We start from the raw sequence: 27265 nt of genomic DNA on the forward strand, positions 1-27265 counted from the left end.
GCGCTCACAGCTGTTACAGCAGTTGCATACCATACCCGAGTTTCCAAGGCCCCCAGGCATAGGCTAGCCTAAGTCCTTATTATTGACCATGATGACAGAATTCTTGATATCGCCAAGAATTAAAATCAAAGCCAATCTGTTATTCCACTATTTGCAAACAAAAGCAGCTAATGTTTATGTTAGATTGCAATCATAGGATGGAGGCCATATCACAGCTTGGTCTCATAGGGCGGCAGGGTAGCCTAGTGGTTAGAGAGTTGGACTAGTAACCGGAAGGTTGCAAGTTCAAACCCCCGAGCTGACAAGGTACAAATCTGTCGTTCTGCCCCTGAACAGGCCGTCATTGAAAATCAGAATTTGTTCTTAACTGACTTGCCTAGTTAAATAAAGGTAAAATAATTTTTAAAATTGACATTTTAAATCTGGGACACTGAAATTCGTATATGTTACATTGTGTATGGTTACATAAGACAGAAGGTTACTTAAGACTGTTTGATTGGGGTGGATAGGTGGGCGTATAACAACCCAAGGTTTGCTTGTTCGAATCTCATTACAGACAACTTCAGCAGTAGAGCAACTTTTATACTACTACTTGTTATTTTTTAGCTACTTAGGATGTTAGCTAACCCTTCCCCTAACCTTAACCCAGAAAGTGGAATTCGTAACATATATACGTTGTGCACATTCACAACATATTGTAAGTTTTGAAAATTCGTAATAGATCATGCGAAATGGATGGAGATCTGTAAATTAATACATAACCATACACAATGTAACATATACGAATTTCAGTGTCCCAGATTTAAAATGTCAATTTTTAAAACGCTACATATCGTAAATGAGGTGTCTCGATTTACGTACATAATTATTATTTTTTAAATGTATTGAAACCAGGGTAAACTTGCTTCTAACCCAAACTTGCTTCCAACTTGGCACTAGTGATATCGGGCAATGTTTGAATAGCTGATCAATTACTCTAACGTTTACTCACCTTCAGCAACAGTTTCATCAACGGTCACTTGATACCGTCCAATGGTGAAAACCCGTCCAATAAAACTGCCACCGCTGCTGCTCGACCCAATGCCACCTGCTCCAGAACCAGGCCCGGAACTCGCAAGTTCCCGGCGTGAATCGAAGAACTTCTTCATTTTCCGGTGGTGAAAGCCAAGTGCCGATTGGTTTGCAATCAATACCTATCCACAAGAACGCCTAGCTAGCTATTCGATTTGGATAATTGAATGACCGTAGCCAATTTAGGTTAGTTAACAAGCTAGCTATCTTGTTGGAGAGACCCCTCGTTCGATTTCCAGGCGCTAGCTAGCTAGCTACCAAGGTGTCGACTGTCATAATAGCTAGCTAGCTAAATAGCCAACTAGCTAACTCACTATCAGCATATGCGTTGACACGGGCTAGCTATTAACTAAGGTTATTGATATAACATTAGCAATGGACAATCAGTTAGCTAGTGGTAGCAAATAAATCCCTATCTAGCTGGCTTTGACAGATGTGTTGGCAAACTGCTAAGCTAGCTAGCTACTCTGGCCAGCTTGTTCTAGTTATTTACAAACGTCATCACCCATTTTCAGCGTAAAGGCATTTAGCTAGCTATTTCACCCGTTTCTCCAGAGCTCTTGGTGTAGACTCCTGAATACTCCCTGCTTTCTCATCGAGCATTGGCTAATTAGCTGACCAACGTAAGCTACGTTGGTGTCCCAGTAGCTACTAATTCATAGCCAGCTTTACTCCGGTGGACAACAACTGATCTGCCTGGGCGCAACGTCAATGACAAAATGTGCAGATCGGCGCTACTGTCAGTTAGATTCGGTAGGGCTTTAGGTCAGGCAAGTGACACCGTAGATAATATTTGCACCTTCGAAATATCTGAGAAAATCTTTCTAGCTTTACTTGGTTCTTCGTCGCGAATGACCGTGTACTATGCTAAATTTTGAAAATAAAAATAAATACACTAATCTGAGTGACGTTGACCTAAATGAGACCAGGGAATTGTAGTCCGTACAAAGTATGTTGTGGAATCGGCGGGTCGCATTCAAAATAAAGGCTCCCCCTTTGAAACTGATGCAAACAGTTAAACATTGTGGAATCATGACCCAATTTGACTAGATAATGCTAAACAATTCTGGAATGGTGTTATATAAATTCAACAAAAGACAATTAGTTAATTTGACCAACAACAAAAAAATATTTTAAAATCGTACTGTGGATGCCCTTATGAAAAAGATTGCAGTCATTGTGTAGTATAACTGCAGTATGCTGCAAATAGTGCATCCAAAATAACACCGTTTTTTTACTGCAGTAATTTTGCAGTACACTAGTGCAGTACGCTGCAGTTATTCTCTAATTACTGCATCCATAATACCACAGTCCACTGCAGTTACTACAGTTTTAAAACTGCAATATTTTTTGTAAGGGCGTATTAGACTTTAGAATTGCATTGGGGGCATACTAATATTGCAATGTACCTACAATAACCTGGATATTGGGTTCATTAATAGGAAATTAAGTTACAATTGAATCTATTGTGCATATTGGACATTCATATTGCAATGTACGGCCTTACCTATAGATTTTGGGTCCATGAAATGGGGTATCAGCCTACTCAGTGACACTCACAGAACACAACTGTGAAGAGTTTTCACAAGTGGGGTATTGTTTGTAGATGTAACACAACAAAATGCGGAATAAGTCAAGGTGTATGAATACTTTCTGAAGACACTGTATAAGTCTGACTTAAGCTGGAGACAGAAACGCTAGAATGGGTGAGGTCTGGGAGCATAGTGCTGATAACATTGGACCTATCATAGAAAGTAACTCTGGACCTGCTAGGAAAACTGACTCTAGACCTGCCAGGAAAACCAGTAGAGCTCTGGGCCTACTAGAGGAACTGGTAACTCTGAGCCTAGTCGGGTAAAAGCCTGATGGCCCACCTGGGCTAGGGACTGAGGGCCCAAATAGTGCCGGAGACAGCAGACCCAGTATAACTGGAGACTGAGGACCTAGTGCTAGGGACTGAGGGCTGAAGAGGGCGGAGGACTGAGAACCTAGGGAGCTATGGGCTGACTGTGTCTGGAGACAGCAAGCCTAATGTAGCCAACTTTGGGCCTAGTAAGGCAGGATGCTCTAATCCTGACATGCTAGGCGACTGTCTACCAACTAAGGCAGGGGGCTGCGATCCGTGCAGGGCCAGAGACTGCAGACAGGGCACCTAACTTACAGCCTGGCAGGGCAAGGGGCTGTAAGCCCGGCAGGCTAGGACGCCGCTTACCCAATAAGAAATGGGTCTGCAAGCAGGGCAGGAGACTGCAGACCAACAGACGGCGTAGCTCATTTAGGGCCTAGTATGGCAGGGGGCTCTAAGCCTGGTGGGATAGGACAATGCATACCCAATAAGGTGGGGCTCTGCGATCCGTGCAGCGCAGGAGACTGCAGATTGCAGATATGACGGAGAAGCAAATGTGGGTCCTAACTGGGTAGGATACCTAGGGCCTGGCAGAGCAGCAAACTTAGGGGCTACTAGTGCAGGTAACTATGAACCTAGAGCGGCAGAGGACTGGGGGCCTAGCACTATGACAGGCATCTGGGAACCTAAGTCAGAACAGTGTGAACCTGCAACGAGGGCCATAGACTGAAGGCCTTGTACTGCTGTAAACTGAAAGCCTACCAAGGGGGCAGAATAGACTGGACCTATCGGGAAGGCAAGGAACTCTAGACATACCATGAGGGCAGGATACACTAGACATCCTTCAGGGTCAGGACATACTTGGCCTACTGGTAAGGCAAATAACTCTAAACCTGACCCTACCAAGGAGAGGAAGTGGACATCTAGGTCATGGGGGACACCAGGGGTGACTTCTGGTGGGTCACGCGGGGTGATGCCGGGTTGGTCCCGCATGCAGAGGACTGGAGGGTCCCCTAAGTCGAGGTCTGGAGGTATTGGAGCTAGCAGGGTGCTAGCAGGCAGGGCCAGCAGTGACCCCAGGCCTGGGACCGTCAGCTCTCACCAGGCAGGGGCTCACGGGGCCAGCCAGCAGGAGCGGGCTGAACGCTTGTGGCTGCAGGTTGAACTTGAAAGATCACGAAGGGGCTGATCACACCAGGCTGTGACTGGAGGGGAACCAACGTCTGGGCTGTACTTGACATCTGCAGGAGCAGCAGGCTGTAGCTTCATCCTAGGAGCGGGCAAAGAATCCACAACAGCTGGCTCAGCTGGCTGAGGAGCTGGCTGAGGTGGACTGTGCACTCTGGAGTTGTGTCAATATGCTGAGGAGCTTGGCTGCTTTGGGGAGCAGAAGAGGACGCAGCGCTTTCGTGGCTCCCCAATTCAGGCGGGCTGAGAGAATACGCCTTCCTGAGCTCTTCCTGCTCATGATGCAGGTCCTTGTATTCCCTCTGCAGCTCCCAACTGGAGAGGGTGTGGTTACTCAATGACCACAGACAGGACCTGGAGAAGGGCTGGTAGTCTCTTAGATGAGAGAGGTGTGTAGCGCCTTGCAGCTCATCTTCCTCAGGTGCATGACAGCTTCGTGTGGTGGTGTGGGCTGGTATCTCTTCGGGGCACCCCAACATCTCAACTACAGCAGGTTCAATTCCATCTCGAAGGATCATGTAAAAATTGCTAGCTGGATCCGTTTGAGTGGTTGGCTCTTCTGAGCCCTCACCCACTAGTGACTTAAACTAGTGGTCTGTCCCCACTAGAGGGGTTCCGGTAAGAGCCAGGCAGATGTGTCCACATCCAGAGTTTTATTATCTTAGTCACCACCACACAGTTACACACACACACACACACACACACACACACACACACACACACACATACACATCAGAAGTTATTTTGTGGTTCTATGAAAGAAAGGAAATAAACATGCATATTAACACCGGTAATGCAGCTATATAAATCAAGTTTGTACATAGCCTAGATAGCATTCCATTACACACATATTAGGCATGGTAACACAGTAGGCCTACTACAGATACATCTCAGCGGAGAGAGGGGCTAATCACTGATGAGTCTAGCTGACAGTCAGCATTTATGGCCCTGTCTCCCCAAACAGCTAGAGATCTTATCTGATCTTAGGAGGCATCTTTTCATAATTACTAGTCCAAGGCCGTAAATCAATTGTGGATGTTTGAGCTCACCAGACCATTTAGAATCTTCTACAACTTACAGGGATGCAAACTAGTCACCTTTCGGCAAAATTCGCCGAAAACATCTTGTACATCTTGACCTCTTATACACTTTGGAACTTTGGTGTTCCTTGATATGGCTACTATATTATGATCACTACATCCGATGGATTTGGATACTGATTTAGAGCAGATTTCTGCATCGTTAGTAAAGATATGATCAATACATGTGGATGATTTCATTCCTGTGCTGTTTGTAAACCATGTTGCAGGCACTGGTTACAGTTTGAAGCTTTTTCTTGAGTGGGCAGCTAGATGAAAGCCAGTCAATATTTATATCACCCAGAAAATATACCTTTCTGTTGATCACATACATTATCAAGCATTTCACAGTGTCATTTCACTTGTGACAGAAGTGCGCAATGTTTGCAGTGCCACACATTGATTCCTATGCAACCAGTTTATCCCCAAGTGATGTCACAGAGCAATTGATAGAAATTCAACTGTTTTTTTTTTTAGAAAGGAGTGGCTCTTAATCCACGATTGGAGATTTTATTTCTGAGGCTCCATATTGGTCATCACTAGTTACCACAGCAACAAAGTCATAACCCCTGCCTATTTCTACCTTTTCTCTTCTTAAAAGCAGATGTTAAACCTAACATTAACCACACTGCTAATCTTATGCTTAACTGTAACCTTAAATTAAGAACAAAAAAACAATAACGTTTATTTTCATACATTTTTATGATATAGCTTTGTGGCTGTGGTAACTAGTGAAAACCCTCTATGCGTGAGTTGCACAAATTCTCATAGCCTCTCCCAGGAATTTGGGATCTCATTTTCTCATCCTGAAACCAGATTAGATAGATACCAGTAGTTAAAGGTCAGGGCTGAGGAAGATGGCTGATGTTTTGTTAGAAACGGCTGGCATATCGAGTGGAGATGAGAGTGAGAAGGAATGGATTACAGTGGCAAACAAGAAGGGAAATAAGAGAAGTAAAGTGGTTGTGGAATCTAGTAAATCCAAGCCTTGTTCTGACAATTTTTATTGTTGGAGTGAGGGTTTTGGACTGATGGTGTTATCTGGGAGATCTGTTTGACATCTCAATGAAAATCATAGATCTGTTGTATGAGTTTGCGTCAGTGGGGATAAAAGAAGTGGGTTTATTATTATTGTGTGTCCAAGGAGCAGAAGGAGTGTGCTTTGCACTTTAAAAAAATATATCAGATTGGAACGTGTCATGTGGATCTGCGAAGCAGGGTGCTTACCAAAGGGTTTATTCCAAACGTCATAAATGGTTGGTTATCTGCACGAACTCAGTCTTCACTATGAGTCATCCATACATCAATTGTCTTAAATCATTTATTTATTACTAACTAAGTAATTCACAGAAATGTATAAACAAACTAACAAACAAGGTAAATGTGGTTACATGAAATGAGAATGTGCCCTAGTGGGCTAAACCGGCATGGCGGCTTGTTAGACAAAAGGGGAAGTGGGGGTCGACTAAGAAGCCACGACAAAGTGATAATTAAAACAATTGAAGTGCTAATCCTTTGCACATGAACGCTCACTCATTCGGGAACAATTGCAATCAATATATATATTTATGCTCAGTGTGTCGTCTTGATCGCTGGTTTTGGGGAAAATAATAAAGAAGAAAAATACATTTAAAATGTTTAAAAATATATATATATCGGGGATTGGAAAAGATGCAGACAATTACATTGTTAGAAGGCACAATATATCTGCAATATTAAAGCTGATCAAACACCTAAATAAAAAAGTGTTCGCACCCCTAATTTTTACAGTCTGAATTGAACATTTATTAAATTGAGATTTTGTGTCACTGGCCTGCACACAATATCTCTTAATGTCAAAGTGGAATTATGTTTTTCGAAATGTTTACAAATTAATGCAACATTTAAACCTGAAATGACTTGTCATTAAGTATTCAAGCCTTTTGTGATGGCAAGCCTAAATAAGTTAATGAGTAAAATATGTGCTTAACAAGTCACACAATAAGTTGCATCGACTCACTGTGTAAAATAATAGTTTTTACATTATTTCTGAATGACTACCTTATCTCTGTACCCCACACATACCATTGTCTGTAAGGTCCCTCATTCGAGCAGTGTATTTTCAAGTATGGTGATGGCTGCATCATGTTATGGGTATGCTTGTCATCGGCAAGAACCAGAGAGATTTTTTTAATATAAAGAAATAGAGCTCAGCACAGGAAAAATCCTAGAGGATAACCTGGTTCAGTCTGCTTTCCAACAGACACTGGGAGACACATTTACCTTTCAGCAGGACAGTAACCTAAAAAGGTGAAACATACACTGGAGTTGCTTACCAAGACATCATTGAATGTTCCTGAGTGGCCTAGTTATAATTTTTAATTAAATCAGCTTAAAATCTATGGCAAGACTTGAAAATGACTGTCTAGCAATGATCAACAACCAATTTGACAGAGCTTGAAGAATGTAAAAAAGAATAATGTGCAAATTTCGTACAATCCAGGTATGCAAAGCTCTTGGAGACTTACCCAGAAAGACTCACAGCTGTAATCACTGCCAAAGGTGATTCTAACATGTATTGACTCAGGGATGTGAATAATTATGTCAATTAGATATTTATGTATTTAATTATCAATACATTTGCAAATATTTATAGTGTATTGTGTGTAGATGGGTGAGGGAAAAAATGATAATTTCATCAATTTTGAATTCAGGCTGTAACACAACCAAATCTGTAATAAGTCAAGGGGTGTGAATACTTTCCGAAGGCACTGTACCTCCTACCTATAAGCTGACTCGTCATTGTTCATTATCAGGCTTGCAGCCAATGTGTCGTCAGCAAACTTGATGATGGAGATGGTGTCGTGCAAAGCCACGCAGTCGTGGGTGAACAGGGAGTACAGCAGAGGACTGAAGACAAACACCTGGGTTCCCATGTGTTAAGAGTCAGTGTGGAGGAGATCTTGTTGCCAATGCATACAGCCTGTGGTCTGCCCGTTTAGGAAGTCCAGGATGCAGTTGGTGGTGTCCAGACCCTGGTCTCTGATCTTGGTGTTGAGCTTGGGAGGGAATAATAGTGTTGAACACTGAACTGTGGTAAATAAACAACATTCTCACATAGGTGTTTCTCTTGTCTAGATGTGTTACGGCCACGTGAATAGCAATGGAAGTGGCATCTTCCGTGGACCTGTTGGAGCAGTAGGCAAATTGGAGTGGGTCCGGTGTGCCTCCATATTAATGCCCATGATTTTGGAATGAGATGTTCGACGAGCAAGTGTCCACATACTTTTGGTCATATAGTGTATCCCTCAATACATTGCGTATTAGTCCACAACATCTCTGACATTTGGCTCGTAGTTCTTGCACAGGAAAGAAGTGGAGACCGTTTTCAGGGACCTACCAAATCACAATAAACAGTGAACAGCGAGGAGATGGTTTGGGAGAAACAACCATACGACCGACCACTAGGTGTCAATGAATACCCACAGATCAAATCAAATTGATTTCAACAGTACTCGATAGAGTCCACTAGTTTTCTACACTGGTGTAAAATGTCACTATTGCATATCATTTGTATATTAATATATCTGGGACATTTTGGAGAACACTTGTGGATCTATTAGACACATACATGCATACATCTATGTATTTTCTCTGTAAACTGATTTGACAACTGATTTGCATTTCTGGATTGAGGTGGGGTTAACTAAATGAGAAATGGCAATCAAGGGGAAATGGAAATACAACATACATTGTGATATCAAATACCTTCTTACATTTTAAGATGGGGGGCGCAACCATGCCCACGTGAAACCATTCATGAAAACAAATGATCTGAAGTACTTAGGCCCTTACCAGCTGACTATAAGAAACAACAATTATTATAGATACCCCTAAATAAATTGAATGGGCTTGTCATTCTCACAGTGTTGATGAAACACCAAGTGCGTTTTTATCTAAATATGGGTATACGAGGACATCTTGGGGTCATAGGGTTTTCCTCAGTCACTAGCTATCATAAAAGTGTATCCCCCTTCACAAGCTCGATTTTGAGCGTGTCCCCTTTCCTATGCAAACATTTGTATGCACTTGCATGAAATGCAATGAGATATATTTGACGCAGGTATTTACTTTGCAACATGTATTTTCATTGAGTAGATCGAACAAATCTACCCCTCTACTAGCTAGCTACTGTAGATGGGTCAGTCCAGTCCCAGAGGCAGTCCGTTCTGCATGCCTTCTTGACTTTGATACAATGTGTCGTCATGCATTTATGCATGCAGACTGCTGATAACTGTCATAGCTACCTTGCTAGCTAATTTAGCTAGCTCATCAACCAGTATTTTATTTGCTATTTCTGTACGATGGCACTTATTAGAGCCTTAGAGCACCACTGGTCATCTAGCTAGCCGTTAGCCAGCAGGTTTATCGGTTTCCATTGGACTAGGAGAACATTTGACATGCTGTAATGGTGCGATGACATGCCCTCAGTTGATGAGATCATAAAAAATGTCCCTCTTAAGTACCCCTCAAAAAAACTAATTTAATTACAGCTAAGTGTTCAACACAGTTCTTAGCTAGCTAGCTAATGCCGATACACCATACTCGTGGGTCTGCAAAATCAAGCAAATAGTATAGTACGGAACTCATGACAAAATCATGTTTTGACATTATAGTGGCTATTGATGTTTTGCTTGTTCTGCTTGTACTTTGCGAATAGCATTTTGGGGATATTTAACTCGGCTGTAACTACCGGTTTGTATCTAATCCGGTTTCGGCAGGAGGAAATGAGTGAAGTCCCAATTTCCCTCAAGAATTTGCGCACTCACGGCTAAGGAGCCTCAGAAATAAAAGATCCAGTCACGGATTAGGAGCCACTCTCATTAGATTACTATTGTTTGTGAACAGGCTACTGGGTGGTTGTTGAGTTGTTTTGTAACAGTTGTTTGCTATCATGTTTTAAGGTATGACCCAGGTGCAGACAGTGTTGAAGAAACCAAAGTTTATTCTTTAAACAGGGACAGGCAAACAACAGGTCAAGGTAGGCAGGGGTCAATAATCCAGAGAGGGTGTAAGGCACCGGAACAGCAGGCGGGGTCAGGCAGAGGTCGGTAATCCAGGGCGGGCTCAGGGTCAGGGCAGGCAGAACGGTCAGAACCCGGAAACTACAAAACAGGAGCAAGGAGCAGGGTAAAAAAACGCTGGTAGGTTCTACAAACAAAACGAACTGGCAACAGACAAACAGAGAACACAGGTATAAATACACAGAGGTAATGGGGAAGATGGGTGACACCTGGAGGGGGTGGAGACAAGCACAAGACAGGTGAAACAGATCAGGGCGTGACAGTTTGCCCTGTTAAAATGTTTCATATACACCCTTTAATCTGGTAAACTATAACATGGAGAGAGGATGTTTGATGTTTATGTTTCATCACTACTCATTGACTGCAGCTCAGCGTTCTACACCATAGCGCCCTCAAAGCTCATCAATAAGCTAAGGACCCTGGGACTAAACACCTCCCTCTTCCACTGGATCCTGGACTTCCTGATGGGCCGCCCCCAGGTGGTAAGGGTCGGTAACAACACATCAGCCATGCTGATCCTCAACACAGGGGCCTCTCAGGGGTGCGTGCTCAGTCCCCTCCTGTACTCCCTGTTCACTCATGACTGCACGGCCAGGCACAACTCTAACACCATCATTAAGTTTGCAGATGACACAGCAGTGGTAGGCCTGATCACAGACAACGACGAGACAGCCTCTAGGGAGGAGACCAGAGACCTGGCCGTGTGGTGCCAGGACAACAACCTCTCCCTTAACCTGATCAAGACAAAGGAGATGATTGTGGATTACAGGAATAGGAGGACTGAGCACGCCTCCATTCTCATCGACGGGGTTGCAGTGGAGCAGGTTGAGAGCTTCAAGTTCATTGGTGTCCACATCACCAACAAACTAACATGATCCAAGCACACCAAGACAGTTGTGAAGAAGGCATGACAAAACCTATTCCCCCTCAGGAGACTGAAAAGACTTGGGATGGGTTCTCAGAAGGTTCTACAGCTTCACCATCGAGAGCATCATGACTGGTTGCATCGCTGCCTGGTATGGCAACTGCTCGGCCTCCGACTGCAAGGCACTACAGAGGGTAATGTTGTTATCATCTATGCATGGTCACTTTAATAACTCTACCTACATGTACATATTACCTCAACTAACCGGTGCCCCCGCACATTGACTCTGTACCGGTATCCCCCATGTATATAGTCCCGCTATTGTTATTTTACTGCTGCTCTGTAATTACTTGTTACTTTTATTTCTTATTCTTATCCGTATTTTTTTTCAACTGCATTGTTGGTTAGGGGCTCGTAAGTAAGCATTTCACTGTAAGGTCTACAGCTGTTGTATTTGGCGCATGTGACTAATAACATTTTATTTTATTTGATATCATTTAGGGACCAATTCCCTGTCAGGAAATCAGAATGCTTTCTTCTACATCTGTATTTATACAATAAATACAATGCTTCTAAAGCAGGGCCAATCAGCACATACTTGAGCAGATGGATTTGACTTGCGACCGGGAGGTCCATGGGGCGACACACAATTGGCCTAGCGTCGTCCGGGTTAGGGAGGGTTTGGCCGGTAGGGATATCCTTTTCTCATCACGCACTACCGACTCCTGTGGCGGGCCGGGTTCAGTGCACGCTGACCAGGTCGCTAGGTGCACGGTGCTTCCTCCTCCATTGGTACGGCTGGCTTCCGGGTTGGATGTGAACTGTGTTAAAGAAGCAGTGCGGCTTGGTTGGGCTGTGTTTCGGAGGACGCATGGCTCTCGACCTTCGTCTCTTCCGAGCCCGTACGGGAGTTGTAGCGATGAGACAAGATAGTAACTACTAACAATTGGATACCACGAAATTGGGGAGAAAAAGGGGTAAAATTAAAAAAAAATTAAAAAAAGAAAGACCATGATGTTTAAGTGTTCTGTTTTGCATACTTTAAATAATCCTCAGTAGTCAACACAAGCTCATTCCTCAGTTTTCCTCTGTTCCTCCGAGTGCTAATCCCACAGAAATGACATGTTAGGACACTAAAATGTACACATTATTTCAGCTGTTTTCCTTTACAGCAGAGTAGGCCTGTCTTCAGTTTTCTGGCCTAATGTAAAGAAACAGCAAGGTGCATAAGGGAATACACTGCATCCAAAAATAGATGTACATCTCTCTGCTTGCACAAATATTTATACTCTGAGTTGTGGTTTATATATTTGTGTAATAATTTTATATGTGAATGGAATATGTCAGTGCATGTTTATTGGTCCAAGCTATGGGATGTGCTCTCTGTCACAGGAGTCCAGTAAAAACTGGAGTCAAGTTGTTAGACCCACACAATGCTTCCTCAACTGGTGGGCTGCTTCTGACAGCATTGACTAGGAAGGTGACGGTGTAGATGGGCTCTGTGACAAAGCCAGCACGGGTGACGAGAACAGCGATTCTATCTATTGTAAGCACTTATAGCAGCCATTTAATTTAGATACAGCTTCCTGGTAGAATTGATTTGTATATCCCTGATAACACTATTCAATTTCTTTATCAATGCTGATGCAATAACCTCTCATTTATAATATAGACACAGATTATTTTGGTGCATTGATTCATTGTGGCTTACTTCAGAACAGTGTACCGTTGGTTCACACCATTACTGTATGTGTGCAGTCCAGGCCAGGGGTCTCCCCGACTCATTCTCTTATCAGCCCACAACAATCAGCACAAATCTGAAAGGGTGGACAGGAAGAGAGAGGGAAGAAGGGAAGAGTAAACTTCCTTTGGAATGTGCCTCTCCTCAAGCACAGGGTGGGGCTCTCTGAACAGACTGCCCACAGAAGGAGAGGCAACCGAGTGTAAAATAATGACCTCTTTTCCACAGGACTGTTGAGCTCATAATGTAACCTCATGTCTCCACCTGAGCCTTCAGAAACTTTGGATATAAACACCAGCATACAGCCTTCAGTAAGACAGTGAGGTGAGGAGCTCTCAAATCGGCCTATACCAAGACGATCTGCCTTCGATTGTCATCAGCCATGCACAGAGAACAAATAGAGCCAGTGCCATGGTTCTCCATCTGCAGCCCAACCACAGGTTCTGTTAGTGATTAATATGTAGACCACCCCTGGCCCCCCAGCTCCACTCCACAATCACAGCTGCCTACCTAGCTGCTGATCAATATCAGCCCTGGCTCACATAACAAAGCCCTTTTTAGTCTTCGTTAGGTTGCAATCACATGCACAGATAACAAAGGCTTTCCACTCTGAGCCAACATCGTGAGGGTCAGATCTTGTCCCATTCGAGAGCAGCCTCATTAGAACATTTCTATGTTTGGTGAAATCGCTACATAAATGGAAGCAAAGATTTTAGAGGCGGTTTAAGGTACTGTAGATAGAATTAAACTTTGCAAGCACCAGACTGCAAGTTCCTAAAAATGCAAAAAAAAGTGGCACAATCGCTAACCTTAAAAATAAAACCTAATTCATTGCACATCACCCTAACCTTAAATATATAAATTCATTTGCACATCATTCCTAACTGTTAAAAAAAACAACTTCATTGCACATCATCCCTATCTCTACAAAATACAACCTGATCAACAGTAGCAGCAACACAAGGGGGCAAAGGGACAGTGGAGTGGTTTCTCTTAGTTGACAACCTCATCCAAATGAATAACTTTGCATGCTTTTTAAAGCTGTTTCTATTATTCATTTGCTTGATCTCTGAGGGGAGGCTATTCCATAGACAAATGGCTGTATAGAAACATGTGCTCCTCGCAGTACTGTTTACGCTTGAAATCTTACAAGACATCACTAACTCTGGTAATATAAGAAATTACATGATCATTATGGAGAAAATCAAGATTACAAAAGATCACAGAGTCCCACAAACGTGTTTTCATTAATAGCAGTTACTTGAATTGATAAAGGAGTGAAATGATAGAAAGACTTACTATTAAAAATAAACTATTTTCAGAACTGAACCATATCATAGCCTTTCTAGTAAGCACATACACAGCTCACGTCCTATAAACAATTCTAATCACTTAGCTGGAGGGGGATTGATTTTTCTTGTTTGTCTATGTCTGTTTGAAGATGGATCAGAAGGAGATTTAGAACAGCAGAGGAAACTGAAGTTTAGGTGATAGCAGATTGTTTCAAAGATGACCTCGACAACAGAGCCCCTTTGGGATCATGGTCAAGGCTCAGTGTGTAATAGAGATTAACACCGATTATTAACACCTTACTTACACAATTATCAAATCAAATTTTATTTGTCACATGCGCCAAATACAACAGGTGTAGACCGTACCATTAAATGCTTACCTGCCCTCAACCAACAATGCAGTTTTAAGAAAATAGAGTTATGAAAATATTTACTAAATAAACGAAAGTTTTTTAAAAACATAACACAATAAAATAACAACAATAGTGGGTACCGGTACCGAGTCAATGAGTGGCGGTACAGGTTAGTCTAGGTAATTTGTACATGTAGGTAGGGGTAAAGTGACTATGCATAGATAAAATATTTAGATGCACTATTGTAAAGTGGCTGTTCCACTGGATGTCTTAAGGTGAACGCACCAATTTGTAAGTCGCTCTGGATAAGAGCGTCTGCTAAATGACTTAAATGTAAATGTAAATGTATAATAAACAGTGAGTAGCAGCAGTGTAAAAACAAAGGGGGCGTGGGGGGTTGTGGTCAATGCCAATAGTACGGGTTTCCATTTGATTAATTGTTCAGCAGTCTTATGGCTTCGGAGTAGAAGCTGTTAAGGAGCCTATGGAGGCTATGACTTGGGTGACTGGAGTCTGACAATTTTTGGGGCCTTCCTCGGACACCGCCTAGTATATAGGTCCTGGATGTCAGGAAGCTTGGCCCCAGTGATGTACTGGGCCGTACGCACTATCCTCTGTAGCGCCTTACGGTTGGATACCGAGCAGTTGCCATACCAGGCGGTGATGCAACTGGTCAGGATGCTCTCAATGGAGCAGCTGTAGACCTTTTTCAGGATCTGGGGTCCTGAGGGGAAAAGGTGTTGTCGTGCCCTCTTCATGACTTTCTGTAGCAATGGATGTGTTTAGATCATGATAGTTTGTTGGTGATGTGGACACCTGCTCCACTGCAGCCCCTTCGATGTTAGTGGGGGTATGTTCGGCCCTCCTTTTCCTGTAGTTCACAATCTTCCCCCCAGTCTTGCTCACGTTGAGGGTGAGGTTGTTGAGCTTTAGCCTCTTCCCTATAGGCTGTCTCATCATTGTCGGTGATCAGGCCTACCACCGTTGTGTCATCAGAAAACTTAAAGATGGTGTTGGAGTCGTGCTTGGCCACGCAGTCGTGGGTGAACAGGGAGTACAGGACGGGACTAAGCACGTACCCCTGAGGGGCCCCATGTTGAGGATCAGCGAGGCAGATGTGTTGTTGCCTACTCTTACTACCTGGGGGCAGCCTGTCAGGAAGTCCAGGATCCAGTTGCAGAGGGGAGGTGTTTAGTCCCAGGGTTCTTGGCTTAGTAATGAGCTTTGTGGGCACTATGGTGTTGAACGCTGAGCTGTAGTCAATGAGCAGCATTCTTACATCAAATCAAATCCAATTTATTTATATAGCCCTTCTTACATCAGCTGATATCTCAAAGTGCTGTACAGAAACCCAGCCTAAAACCCCAAACAGCAAGCAATGTAGGTGTAGAAGCACGGTGGCTAGGAAAAACTCCCTAGAACGGCCAAATGGGTGTTCCTTTTGACCAGGTGGGAAAGAGCAGTGTGAAGTGCGATTGAGATAGCTTCATCTGGGCCTCCCGGGTGGCGCAGTAGTCTAAGGTACTGCATCGCAGCGCTAGCTGTGCCACCAGAGATTCTGGGTTCGAGTCCAGTCTCTGTTGCATCCGGCCGCGACCGTGATGCCCATGGGGCAGCGCACAATTGTCCCAGCGTCGTCCGGGTTAGGGAGGGTTTGGCCAGCAGGGATATACTTGTCTCATCATGCACTAGTGACTCCTGTGGCTGGCCAGGCGCAATGCACGCTGACCAGGTCGCCAGGTGTATGGTGTTTCCTCCGACACATTGGTGCGTCTGGCTTCCGGGTTGGATGGGCATTGTGTCAAGAAGCAGTGCGGCTTGGTTGGGTTGTGTTTTGGAAGACGCATGACTCTCGACCTTCGCCTTGCCCGAGTCCGTACGGGAGTTGCAGCGATGAGACAAGGCTGTCACTACTACCAATTGGATACCACGAAATTGGGGAGAAAAAAGGGGTGGGGAAAAAAAGAGATTGTGTCATCTGTGGATCTGTTGTGGCGGTATGCGAATTGGAGTGGGTCTATGGTTTCTGGGATGATGGTGTTGATGTGAGCCACGACTGGCCTTTCAAAGCACTTCATGGCTAACATTGTATCTGTGCTACTGTATCTGTGCTACGTTAAGTTTCTGTTCTCATACATCTTGTCGTCATAAATGTTTCGAAGAGAATACTAAAACGTTAATGTGATTTAACTTATGGCTGTGGTCCCTGCTTAAGGAATGGTTGGGGGTGGGGTATCTAGAACATGCTCCTGATTAGAAATGTGGTTGGATGGTTATGTTCGAAAGGGCAGAGCACAATCTATTTATGTTGAATCAAGTTAAAAACAGACGGTATTCTGTGATGGAAGATCACTAACAAGAGTCATCACTAATCAGTAATCATTAATGGTGGGACTGCATTAGTTCGCTTTGTTCATTGAGTCAAATCCCATTGGGCACAAACTGGTTGAATCAACATGGTTTCAATGTAATTTGTTAATGTATTGTTACATGGAATCTTTGTTTAAAATACATTGGATTCGCAAAAAGTCACCAACATAAGATGTTGTTTTGAGGGTGAAATTTCAACCACAGGATTATGCCATTTTGGTAACCAATTTTCAACATAGACAAACCTTGTATAAACTATGTTGAATTTGTACTTTTGAAACAACGTCAGATCTTCAACATTAGGCTGGGGCCCAGCACCTCCTACGTGATAATCTATGTACAACTGAACTTTGTTCTCCCATCCAGGGTTTTAGCCGAGCCCAGCTTAGTTTTGATATTTGTCACTGACTTCTACCAATGTGTTTTCGTGGAAATTATTATTGAGAATCCTCCACTTAAAAAATATATACCATCAATAACACTATTTAGGTATACAGTTAAAGTCGGAAGTTTACATACACCTGAGCCAAATACATTTAAACTCAGTTTTTTTAATACAATTCCTGTCTTTCAATCCGAGTAAAAATTCCCTGTTTTAGGTCAGTTAGGACCACCACTTTATTTTAAGAATGTAAAATGTCAGAACAATAGTAGAGAGAATGATTTATTTCAGCTTTTCTTTCTTTCATCACATGGTGGGTCAGAGGTTTACATACACTCAATTAGTATTTGGTAGCATTGCCTTTAAATTGTTTAACTTGGGTCAAACGTTTTGGGTAGCCTTCCACAAGCTTCCCACAATATGTTTGATGAATTTTGGCCCATTCCTCCTGACAGAGCTGGTGTAAATGAGTCAGGTTTTTAGGCCTCCTTGCTTGCACACGCTTTTTCAGTTCTGCCCACAAATTTCTATAGGATTGAGGTCAGGGCTTTGGATTGGCCACTCCAATACCTTGACTTTGTTGTCCTTAAGCCATTTTGCCACAACTTTGGAAGTATGCTTGGGGTCATTGTCCGTTTGAGACCAAGCTTTAACTTCCTGACTGATGTCTTGAGATGTTGCTTCAATATATCCACATAATTTTCCAACCTCATGATGCCATCTATTTTGTGAAATGCACCAGTCCCTCCTGCAGCACAGCACCCCCACAACATGATGCGTGCTTCACGGTTGGGATGGTGATCTTCGGCTTGCAAGCCTCCCCCTTTTTCCTCCTAACATAATGGTCATTATGGCCAAACAGTTCTATTGTTGTTTCATCAGACCAGAGGACATTTCTCCAAAAAGTACAATATTTGTCCCCATGTGCAGTTGCAAACCGTAGTCTGGCTTTATTATGGCGGTATTGGAGCAGTGGCTTCTTCCTTGCTGAGCGGCCTTTCAGGTTATGTTGGTATTGGACTCGTTTTACTGTGGATATAGATACTTTTGTACCTGTTTCCTCCAGCATCTTCACAAGGTCCTTTGCTGTTGTTCGGGGATTGAGTCGCACTTTTCACACCAAAGTACGTTAATCTCTAGGAGACATAACGTGTCTCCTTCCTGAGCGGTATGACGGCTGCGTGGTCCCATGGTGTTTATACTTGCGTACTCTTGTTTGTACAGATGTATGTGGTACCTTCAGGCATTTGTAAATTGCTCCCAAGGATGGACCAGACTTGTGGAGGTCTACAATTGGGGTCTTGGCTGATTTCTTTGGATTTTCCGATGTCAAGCAAAGAGGCACTGAGTTTGAAGGTAGGCCTTGAAATACATCCACAGGTACACCTGACTCAAATTATGTCAATTAGCCTATCAGAAGCTTCTAAAGCCATGACATAATTTATCAGAAGCTTCTAAAGCCATGACATAATTTTCTGGAATTTTCCAAGCTGTTTAAAGGCACTGTCAACTTAGTGTATGTAAACTTCTGACCCACTGGAACTGTGATACAGTGAATTATATGTGAAATAATCTGTCTGTAAACAATTGCTGAAAAAATTGCCTGTGTCATGCACAAAGTAGATGTCCTAACCGACTTGCCAAAACTATAGTTTGTTAATTAACAAGACAATTGTGGAGTGGTTGAAAAACTAGTATTAATGACTCCAACATAAGCTTATGTAAATTTTCGAATTCAACTGTATATAGCAATTTCGAAGTAATCAACATTTATTGTTTCAATTCAACCCAAGATTCAACTAAAAATAGACAATACATATAGGCCTAGGGTTTCAAGCTTTGGTTGATTTAAAATGTAATTTACAAGTTAATAATTCATATGTTGGATTCACATCTCCATCTCATCCAAAAATCAAAGTTAAAGAATAGGACTAAACCCAACATATCAATTATTAATTTGTAGACTGGAATTAAAGACAGATTAAGTCAGTGGCACAGATGGAACTATCCAAGCAGAAGATTCATCTCCTTTCAATTTTGATATTTGGTTGAGTTGACAACAAAACACAATTCAATATAAGTTTTGCAATAGAGTAAATAGCCTGTTAACTTGTCGACAAGTTAACAAATTATATGTTGGATTCACATCTCTAACTCAACCAAAAAAATGTAAATTCAATAAGAGCGAGTGGCTCAGATTAAACTATCCAAGCAGTAGATACAGTGCCTTCAGAATTGTTCATAACCCTGGACTTATTATTCCACATTTTGTTGTGTTACAGTCTGAATTAAAAAAGTATTAAATATATTTTTTTCTCACTCATCTACACACAATACACCATAATGAATTGAAAATATGTTTTAGATTTTTTTGCAAATGTCTTGAAAATGAAATACAGAAATATCTCATTTACATAAGTATTCACACTCCTGAGTGCTAGAATCACCGTTGGAAGTAATTACAACTGTGAGTCTTTTTGGGTAAGGAGCTTTGCACACATGGGTTGTACAATATTTGCACATTATTCTTTAAAAAAGTATTCAAGCTCTGTCAAGTTGGTTGTTGATCATTGCTAGACAGCCATTTTTAAGTCTTTTAAGCCGATTTGTGTATACTTGGCCTTGTGTTTTCAGGTTATTGGCCTTCTGAAAGGTGAATTTGTCTCCCAGTGTCTGTTGGAACCAGGTTTTCCTCTAGGATTTTGCCTGCGCTTATCTCTATTGTGTTTATTTTATCCTGAAAAAAACTCTAGTCCTTGCCGATGAGAAGCATACCCAGAACATGATGCAGCATCCACCATGCTTGAAAATATGAAGTGATGTGTTGTGTTGGATTTGCCACAAACAACGCTTTTTGTATTCAGGACATAAAGTTAATTTATTTGCCCAATTCTTTTTGCAGTTTTACTTTAGTATTTTACTGCAATCAGGATGCATGTTTTGGAATAATTGTATTCTGTCTTTTCACTCTGTCATTTAGGTTAGTATTGTGGAGTAACTACAATGTTGTTGATCCATCCTCAGTTTTCTCCCATCACAGCCATTAAACTCTGTAACTGTTTTAAAGTCACCATTGGCCTCATGGTGAAATCCCTGAGTGGTTTCCTTCCCCTCTGGCACCTGAGTTAGGAAGGATGCCTGTATCTTTGTAGTGACTGGGTGTATTGATACCGTGCTCAAAGGGATATTTAATGTCTGCTTTTTTATTTTTACACATCTACCAATAGGCACCCTTCTTTATGAGGCAAACCTCCCTGGTCTTTGTGGTGTTCGAAATTCACCGCTCGACTGAGTGACCTTACAGATAATTGAATGTGTGTGGTACAGAGATGAGGTAGTAATTCAAAAAAACATGTTAAATGTCGATATTTGATTGCATTGTCAACCAAATATTCCATATTACTTTTGTAATACAGTAAATGGTCAAAAGAGTAACACATCCATTGCCACATTTTTGAGGTTACTGTAACTATAACGTCCTCTTATGTAATCATAGAAAGCATGCATGTTCAAGATAGCATTCAAAGGTTGCAGATATCAAATCAATCACTTCCCAACAATGCAGAATACATTTAAAAAAAATAATAATAGAAAAGTATGTGGAGATCTTCACAATTGCTATAATAAAGAATGTCAAACCGCATTGTTTACTTGCACTATGCATATAGTAGTATACCTACTTTTAATGCAATATCAACTGCAATCAAGGTAATTTGGCTGTGCTCTAGAAGATGAATTGCATTGATAACACAATACATTGTATAAACAAAATATGTGACATTGTATTCCCATTTGAACTGTGTTGTGCTTGTACATGGTTGAAAGCACAGTGATAGCACATTTAGACGACAACTAAACCAAAAAATCTGTCATTGTTTTTCCAGTGGAATTTGTTTGTGCTTTTAGATCGTTGAAAGCATAGTGATAACACATTGGGAATCAAACTTTTGGCTGTCTTTTTCAGTGAGTGAAGGTAGGTTGAAATCTCAGTGAGTAATGTCTCAACCAAATATGACCCAAATGTCCACATTGAATTATGTTATTTTGTTTTTTACCTTTATTTAACTAGGCATGGTGTGCCCATTTGGATGTTGCTTTTGACAGTGACACATTTGAAAAGGAAAAGGCTCAACACTCACTCACCATTAATTATTTGTTTTATTTAAGCAAGGTTAAAATATTAAAGTTTCGTCCTTCAATGACCTTCATATTTTCATAATGACACTTTATTCTCCATTTTGTCTTATGACTCCACAAATGCATAATTACTCATCATTTAGTATCAGTTTCAGTATTCCCCTTCAAACATGTATGACAACAATATGTTGTCTGAGGACAGTAAATCTGAGTACAATGAAAATGATACCTTAAGGTCATGTGTAGTTCACGCAGGTGTAACGTAGTTAAAGTGCCGTGAGATCACTTCACACCTACAGTTGAAGTCGGAAGTTTACATACACTTAAGTTAAAGTCATTTAAACTCGTTTTTCAACCACTCCACAAATTTCTTGTTAACAAACAATAGTTCTGGTAGGTAGGTTTTGGACATCTACATATACAAGTAATTTTTCCATCAATTGTTTACAGACAGATTATTTCACTTATAATTCACTTTATCACAATTCCAGTGGGTCAGATGTTTACATACACTAAGTTGACTGTGCCTTTAAACAGCTTGAAATATTCCAGAAAATTACGTAATGACTTTAGAAGCTTCTGATAGGCTAATTGACATCATTTGAGTCAATTGGAGGTGTACCTGTATTTCAAGGCCTACCTTTAAACTCAGTGCCTCTGCTTGGCATCATGGGAAAATCAAAATAAATCAGCCAAGACCTCAGAGAAAAATTGTAGACCTCCACAAGTCTGGTTCATCCTTGGGAGCAATTTCCAAATGCCTGAAGGCACCATGTTCATCTGTACAAACAATAGTACGCAAGTATAAACACCATGGGACCACGCAGCCGTCATACCGCTCAGGAAGGAGAAGTCTCCTAGAGATGAACATAGTGTACTTTGGTGCGAAAAGTGCGAATCAATCCCAGAACAACAGCAAAGGACCTTGTGAAGATGCTGGAGGAAACAGGTACAAAAGTATCTATATCCACAGTAAAACGAGTCTAATATCGACATAACCTGAAAGGCCGCTCAGCAAGGAAGAAGCCACTGCTCCAAAACCACCATTAAAAAAGCCAGACTGAGGTTTGCAAGTGCATATGGGGACTAAGATCGTACTTTTTGGAGAAATGTTCGAACTGTTTGGCCATAATGACCATCGTTATGTTTGGAGGAAAAAGGGGGACGCTTGCAAGCTGAAGAACACCATCCCAACCATGAAGCACAGGGATGGCAGCATCATGTTGTGGGGGTGCTTTGCTGCAGGATGGACTGCTGCACTTCAAAAATAGATGGCATCATGAGGATGGACAATTATGTGGATATATTGAAGCAACATCTCAAGACATCAGTCAGGAAGTTAAAGCTTGGTCGCAAATGGGTCTTCCAAATGGACAATGACCCCAAGCATACTTCCAAAGTTGTGGCAAAATGGCTTCAATCCTATACTTCAATCCTATCGAAAATGTGTGGGCAGAACTGAAAAGGCATGTGCGAGGAAGGAGGCCTACAAACCTGACTCAGTTACACCAGCTCTGTCAGGGGGAATGAGCCAATATTCACCCAACATATTGTGGGAAGCTTGTGGAAGGCTTCCCAAAACGTTTGACCCAAGTTAAACAATTTAAAGGCAATGCTACCAAATACTAATTGAGTGTATGTAAACTTCTGACCCACTGGGAATGTGATGAAATAAATAAAAGCTGAAATAAATCATTCTCTCTACTATTATTCTGACATTACACATTCTTAAAATAAAGTGGTGATCCTAACTGACCTAAGACAGGGAATTTTTACTCTGATTAAATGTCAGGAATTGTGAAAAAACTGAGTTTAAATGTAGTTGGCTAAGGTGTATGTAAACTTCCGACTTCAATTGTAGCTTAAAATGTTGCTGATGGAGCTAGCAAATTTGATTATTTTCTATAGATCATTTTGTTTGTCAAGGAGGGCGGTCTCGTGTATTTGCAATCAGATGACCACTGGTTCGAGCCCGGTATGGGACATGGACAAAAAGTTTCCACTTTACTTAGAGTAAAGCTGCCTGTACCCCTGTGTGACTTATACAGATATCCCTGATGCTTTCATTCCATCCTTTGGCATGTCAGACTTTGGCATGTCACCAAATATACATCAACCTCAGTGGACCCTAATACCACAGTATTGTGTGGAGCAGGAAAGACGCCGGATGGATCTTACTAGTGGCTCCCTCAGGGCTGGAGAGCAGCATAAACCGGGACATGATGAGCTGACATGACCACAACGGATGGCTTCATTAAGTACATGGTTACAAGCCTCTCCAAAGAAATCAACTAGAATAGGCTAGCAATAAAACACTGTGGAAACCAGCATTGTTGATATTCATCTGTGTAGTTTTTTTACATTTACATTTAAGTCATTTAGCAGACGCTCTTATCCAGAGCGACTTATCAAGAGTTATGTGATTTTATCCTAATCCCATGTGTCTAAGTAATGTTCAGAGTAGCAACAGATCCGGTTTACGAGCCCCTTGTGGGTTACATAAATATCTTTCCCCAGAATTAAATGATTCACACCTGTGTTCCACAGCTAGAGTGGAATAGAATGTAGTCTATAGAGGCACAGGAAGTAACCTAATACTCAAACAGGCTGTTAACCGTGTGGATAAGTCCTTCATGAGAGTCCTCACCTCTAGAGGTCACAGACAAAGCATAAACTTCTCTCATCACAAAAGAAGAGGCAAAGAGGTTCAGGAGGGCGTCCAACTGCACAGAGGCACCATGAATGCATGCAGGAACACACTGTATGCCTGGCTGAGGACCATACGTTGACAAACACAAATGACCAGCTACTGCAAAATGAGCAGATAAGTGTGAACTAAAGACGCCATTAGAAGGGGTGTCATACATGTCGGCACTGCGGCTCCTATACTGTGAGCCCAGCAACTTAGAACTTCATTAATTGTACGCACAAAAATAACACAAAAGATACTGGCAGACAAAACAGAGCTCCGACTTCAAATAACAAGCTGTAGGAGGTTGTGCTTTCTCCCTCTGATTCTATTTCAGAGACTGTGCCTTCTTTCTCCAGATCATTAGTCATATAGAACCTTTTCATTGCACATTGTGCACAATACATTTCAAGCTCAGTGCTTTTTTTTATGGCAGTATCTGTCAATCACTTGTGTGACCCCAAGATGGAAGAAGTGCTCAAATCTTCCTGTATTCCTATAAAGCTAAAACGCTATTTTCTTTCTGTTCTTCCCATCTATCTCGTATTGTCTGTCCCACACACCTTAGAAACAATTAAACTCATTCAAGGGTATAATAAAAATGCTTCTTCACGTTCACACTATGTGCATTTGCCTAATAGCCTACTAATTAAAAACCTTTTTAGCACCATTCTTAACACTTAATATTGTGCACAAAACACATTCAGATTTTAATATTTTATTGACTGATTAAGTCTGTGTGATCAGTGACGTGGTGAGATTAATTTCCCTCATGCCTATTGTATTTTAATTAATTGCTTTCTGATCGAAATACAATTTGAAAAGGTAATATTGTTTTTGTTGCTCAGGGCCAGTATTACATTTGATGCATTAGAGAGGGGTCTTTTTCCATTATGTTTTTTGTTTTTCTTGAACTGAGGAAGAGTTCAATACCAACATCAAGCTTTGAGTGTTTTTGACAATCTGAATACTTGCATACTGAATACTGTTCAGCATGTGTAGGAATCGTATCTTACACTATAATCATATTTTAGATGATAGTTTCTATCATTTGAAAACACTGATGGCTGAATTTACAGCCATTGGCCCTTGGCCTCAGGGAGGTCACCTAGGATACTAGGTTCTGCTTTATGATGATGCTTAACCTCTTGGAACTCACTCAGGGGCTGAGTTCAGATTTTAGGGGGCCAAGAATTTAGATCTTAATAGTGTGCACGCTGTGTCAGTATTTGCAGTATACTTCAAGAACAGGGCCAGATGTTGACCATCATTCCTATCCCAGTGCCTAATTCCATTAGGCATTCCTGGACCAAATGGCAGCTGATTTTATGATTTATTACATTGTTATTATTGTCTTTTAGGAACAGTCAGTCACCTACCAATTGTGTCCTGTAGACAGGAGTCGGGGCTACTGACCCTAGATCTGATCTCTAGACCATAGGATTCAGCTGAGCTGCCCAGAGATGAGTAATGAGAATCAGATTCACTCACTGGCAGTGTGTCCCAATCAGCAGAGCCAGCCTCTGAAATACTACTGGCTGACTATCTCACTCAAAGGCTAAACCTGGTCTGCACGAGCCCCAGACGGTAAAATGATCATTTCTATGCTATATTGGAGATTTTACTCAGACCGTGTCTTGTATGTTTCCTTCCACACATAAAGCTGATCAGATTGTAAGGAAGTGGCCAGGCATGTCTAGAAATTTCTATGATAAAGCTCTGGGCCCAGACTAGGACAAATTATGTTAATCTAAGGTTTTGTTCTTTTGAGGAAAATTGGACCAGGTTTACAATTGGTTTACAATTGGACCAGGTTTATGTAGAGTCGTACAACAAACCAACCTGCAGATCATAATGCCTTGTCATTGTGTCAGTCTGACTGGGCAGTGTCGGCATAGAGAGTTACTACTAAAGGATTGGTTACTAAAGAGAAAGGAAACAAATGATTGTGTCCTAATGAGATTAATGTAGGGCATGAACTGGAGAAGTTATTATCTATCTCCACCATACTGGCTCTTATATGACACTAATTCCTAGGGACGATATATGGTTTTGTCAGCCAGCCTGTGTCTCCAAGCTTTGGTGGAGATATTTGCCAATGATCTCCTCTTCCTTTTCAGGGAAGATGGGTATGATCCAGGAGAGATATGGATTACAAGCATTGGCTCTGATCAATAGATGGAGGGAGAGGTGATTTTTCAGATACTTCTTACAGGTGGGAAAGGGATATGTGATTTTGTTAGTGTCTCTGTCAGTCAATACAATGAAAGACTGAATCAAACTATCAACACAATTTGGCCGAATGGAGTTATTATTTGGGCGTTAATTAGTCAACAAGGTACTCTAAACTTAACTGCATGGAAGAAATTTCCCTGTGCTTTTCTTTGGTTCTGGTGGATTATTAATCACAATTCTGCTCAGATGGGTGAGTGGTGACTGTTTGAAATTACCCTCCCAATTCATAGTGGGCAGAGGCAGGCTGGGAAAGGATTAAAGAGGTATGAGATTGGGCAGTGGACCCAAGGTTATTGCCCCTGGCTCCCTATCACACAGCCCCGCAGTTGTCCAGACACCAAGGAAACTCCAGTGAAACATCTCTCCCTCTGCTTCACTCCATCCTCTAGTCTCGAATATCAATGGGAGACAAAGAGTCATAATTAGCATTTATGGATTTATAATCTTATAGACAGCTCTAGTCAAACAAACTTTTTTATGGCTTAAACTTGACAAAGTTCCTTAAAAGAGTATCTGATGCTTCTGGGTCAAAAGAATGGCAGCAACAGTCACTATTAAATGTACATATCTAATCACAAAGCCTTCATGATGCTTTAACCAAAACAAAAAGTTGACATATTGCTCAGTCTACATTTAGTAATCCTGATGGCAACGGCATGAGTGTGATCACAGAGCATTTTTAAAATGCCTCAAATAAGCGACTGCCAGTACAGAACGTCTAAATGTCTAGTAATTACCATAATTAGCATGGGGAAGTGCTAGCCCCTGGGAGCGGAGAGCAGAGAAGTACTAGGGCCAAGATAATGGCACAGAGCATTATGTAATCACATTATCTCTGCTGATAATGGCACAGAGCATTATGTAATCCCAGGGAGTTTTCCGCTTGGCCCACAAGTTTGTGCAACACCATAAAATGAAAATAAGAAAATATTGTATTGAGTATGTACTGTATAT

General features: G+C 41.7%; 1 protein-coding gene and 1 long non-coding RNA gene across 2 annotated transcripts in view; both read right to left on the reverse strand.

Moving 5' to 3' along the window:
• The window catches only part of LOC115111593 (AP2-associated protein kinase 1-like), a 43930-nt gene extending 41965 nt beyond the window's left edge, over positions 1 to 1965 (reverse strand). The window contains 1 exon segment of the mRNA XM_065011550.1: positions 992 to 1965. Coding sequence (XP_064867622.1) covers positions 992 to 1148 — 157 coding nt within the window. The 5' untranslated portion in view covers positions 1149 to 1965.
• Positions 1966 to 10150: 8185 nt separating this feature from the next.
• LOC115111036 (uncharacterized) overlaps positions 10151 to 27265 on the reverse strand; it is a 31915-nt gene continuing 14800 nt past the window's right edge. The window contains exon 3 of the long non-coding RNA XR_010461499.1: positions 10151 to 10328. This is a non-coding gene — a long non-coding RNA (uncharacterized LOC115111036). The remainder of the gene's footprint in view (positions 10329 to 27265) is intronic.

The sequence above is a fragment of the Oncorhynchus nerka genome, linkage group LG27, assembly GCF_034236695.1.
Source record: "Oncorhynchus nerka isolate Pitt River linkage group LG27, Oner_Uvic_2.0, whole genome shotgun sequence".
Taxonomy (NCBI): Eukaryota; Metazoa; Chordata; class Actinopteri; order Salmoniformes; family Salmonidae; genus Oncorhynchus; species Oncorhynchus nerka.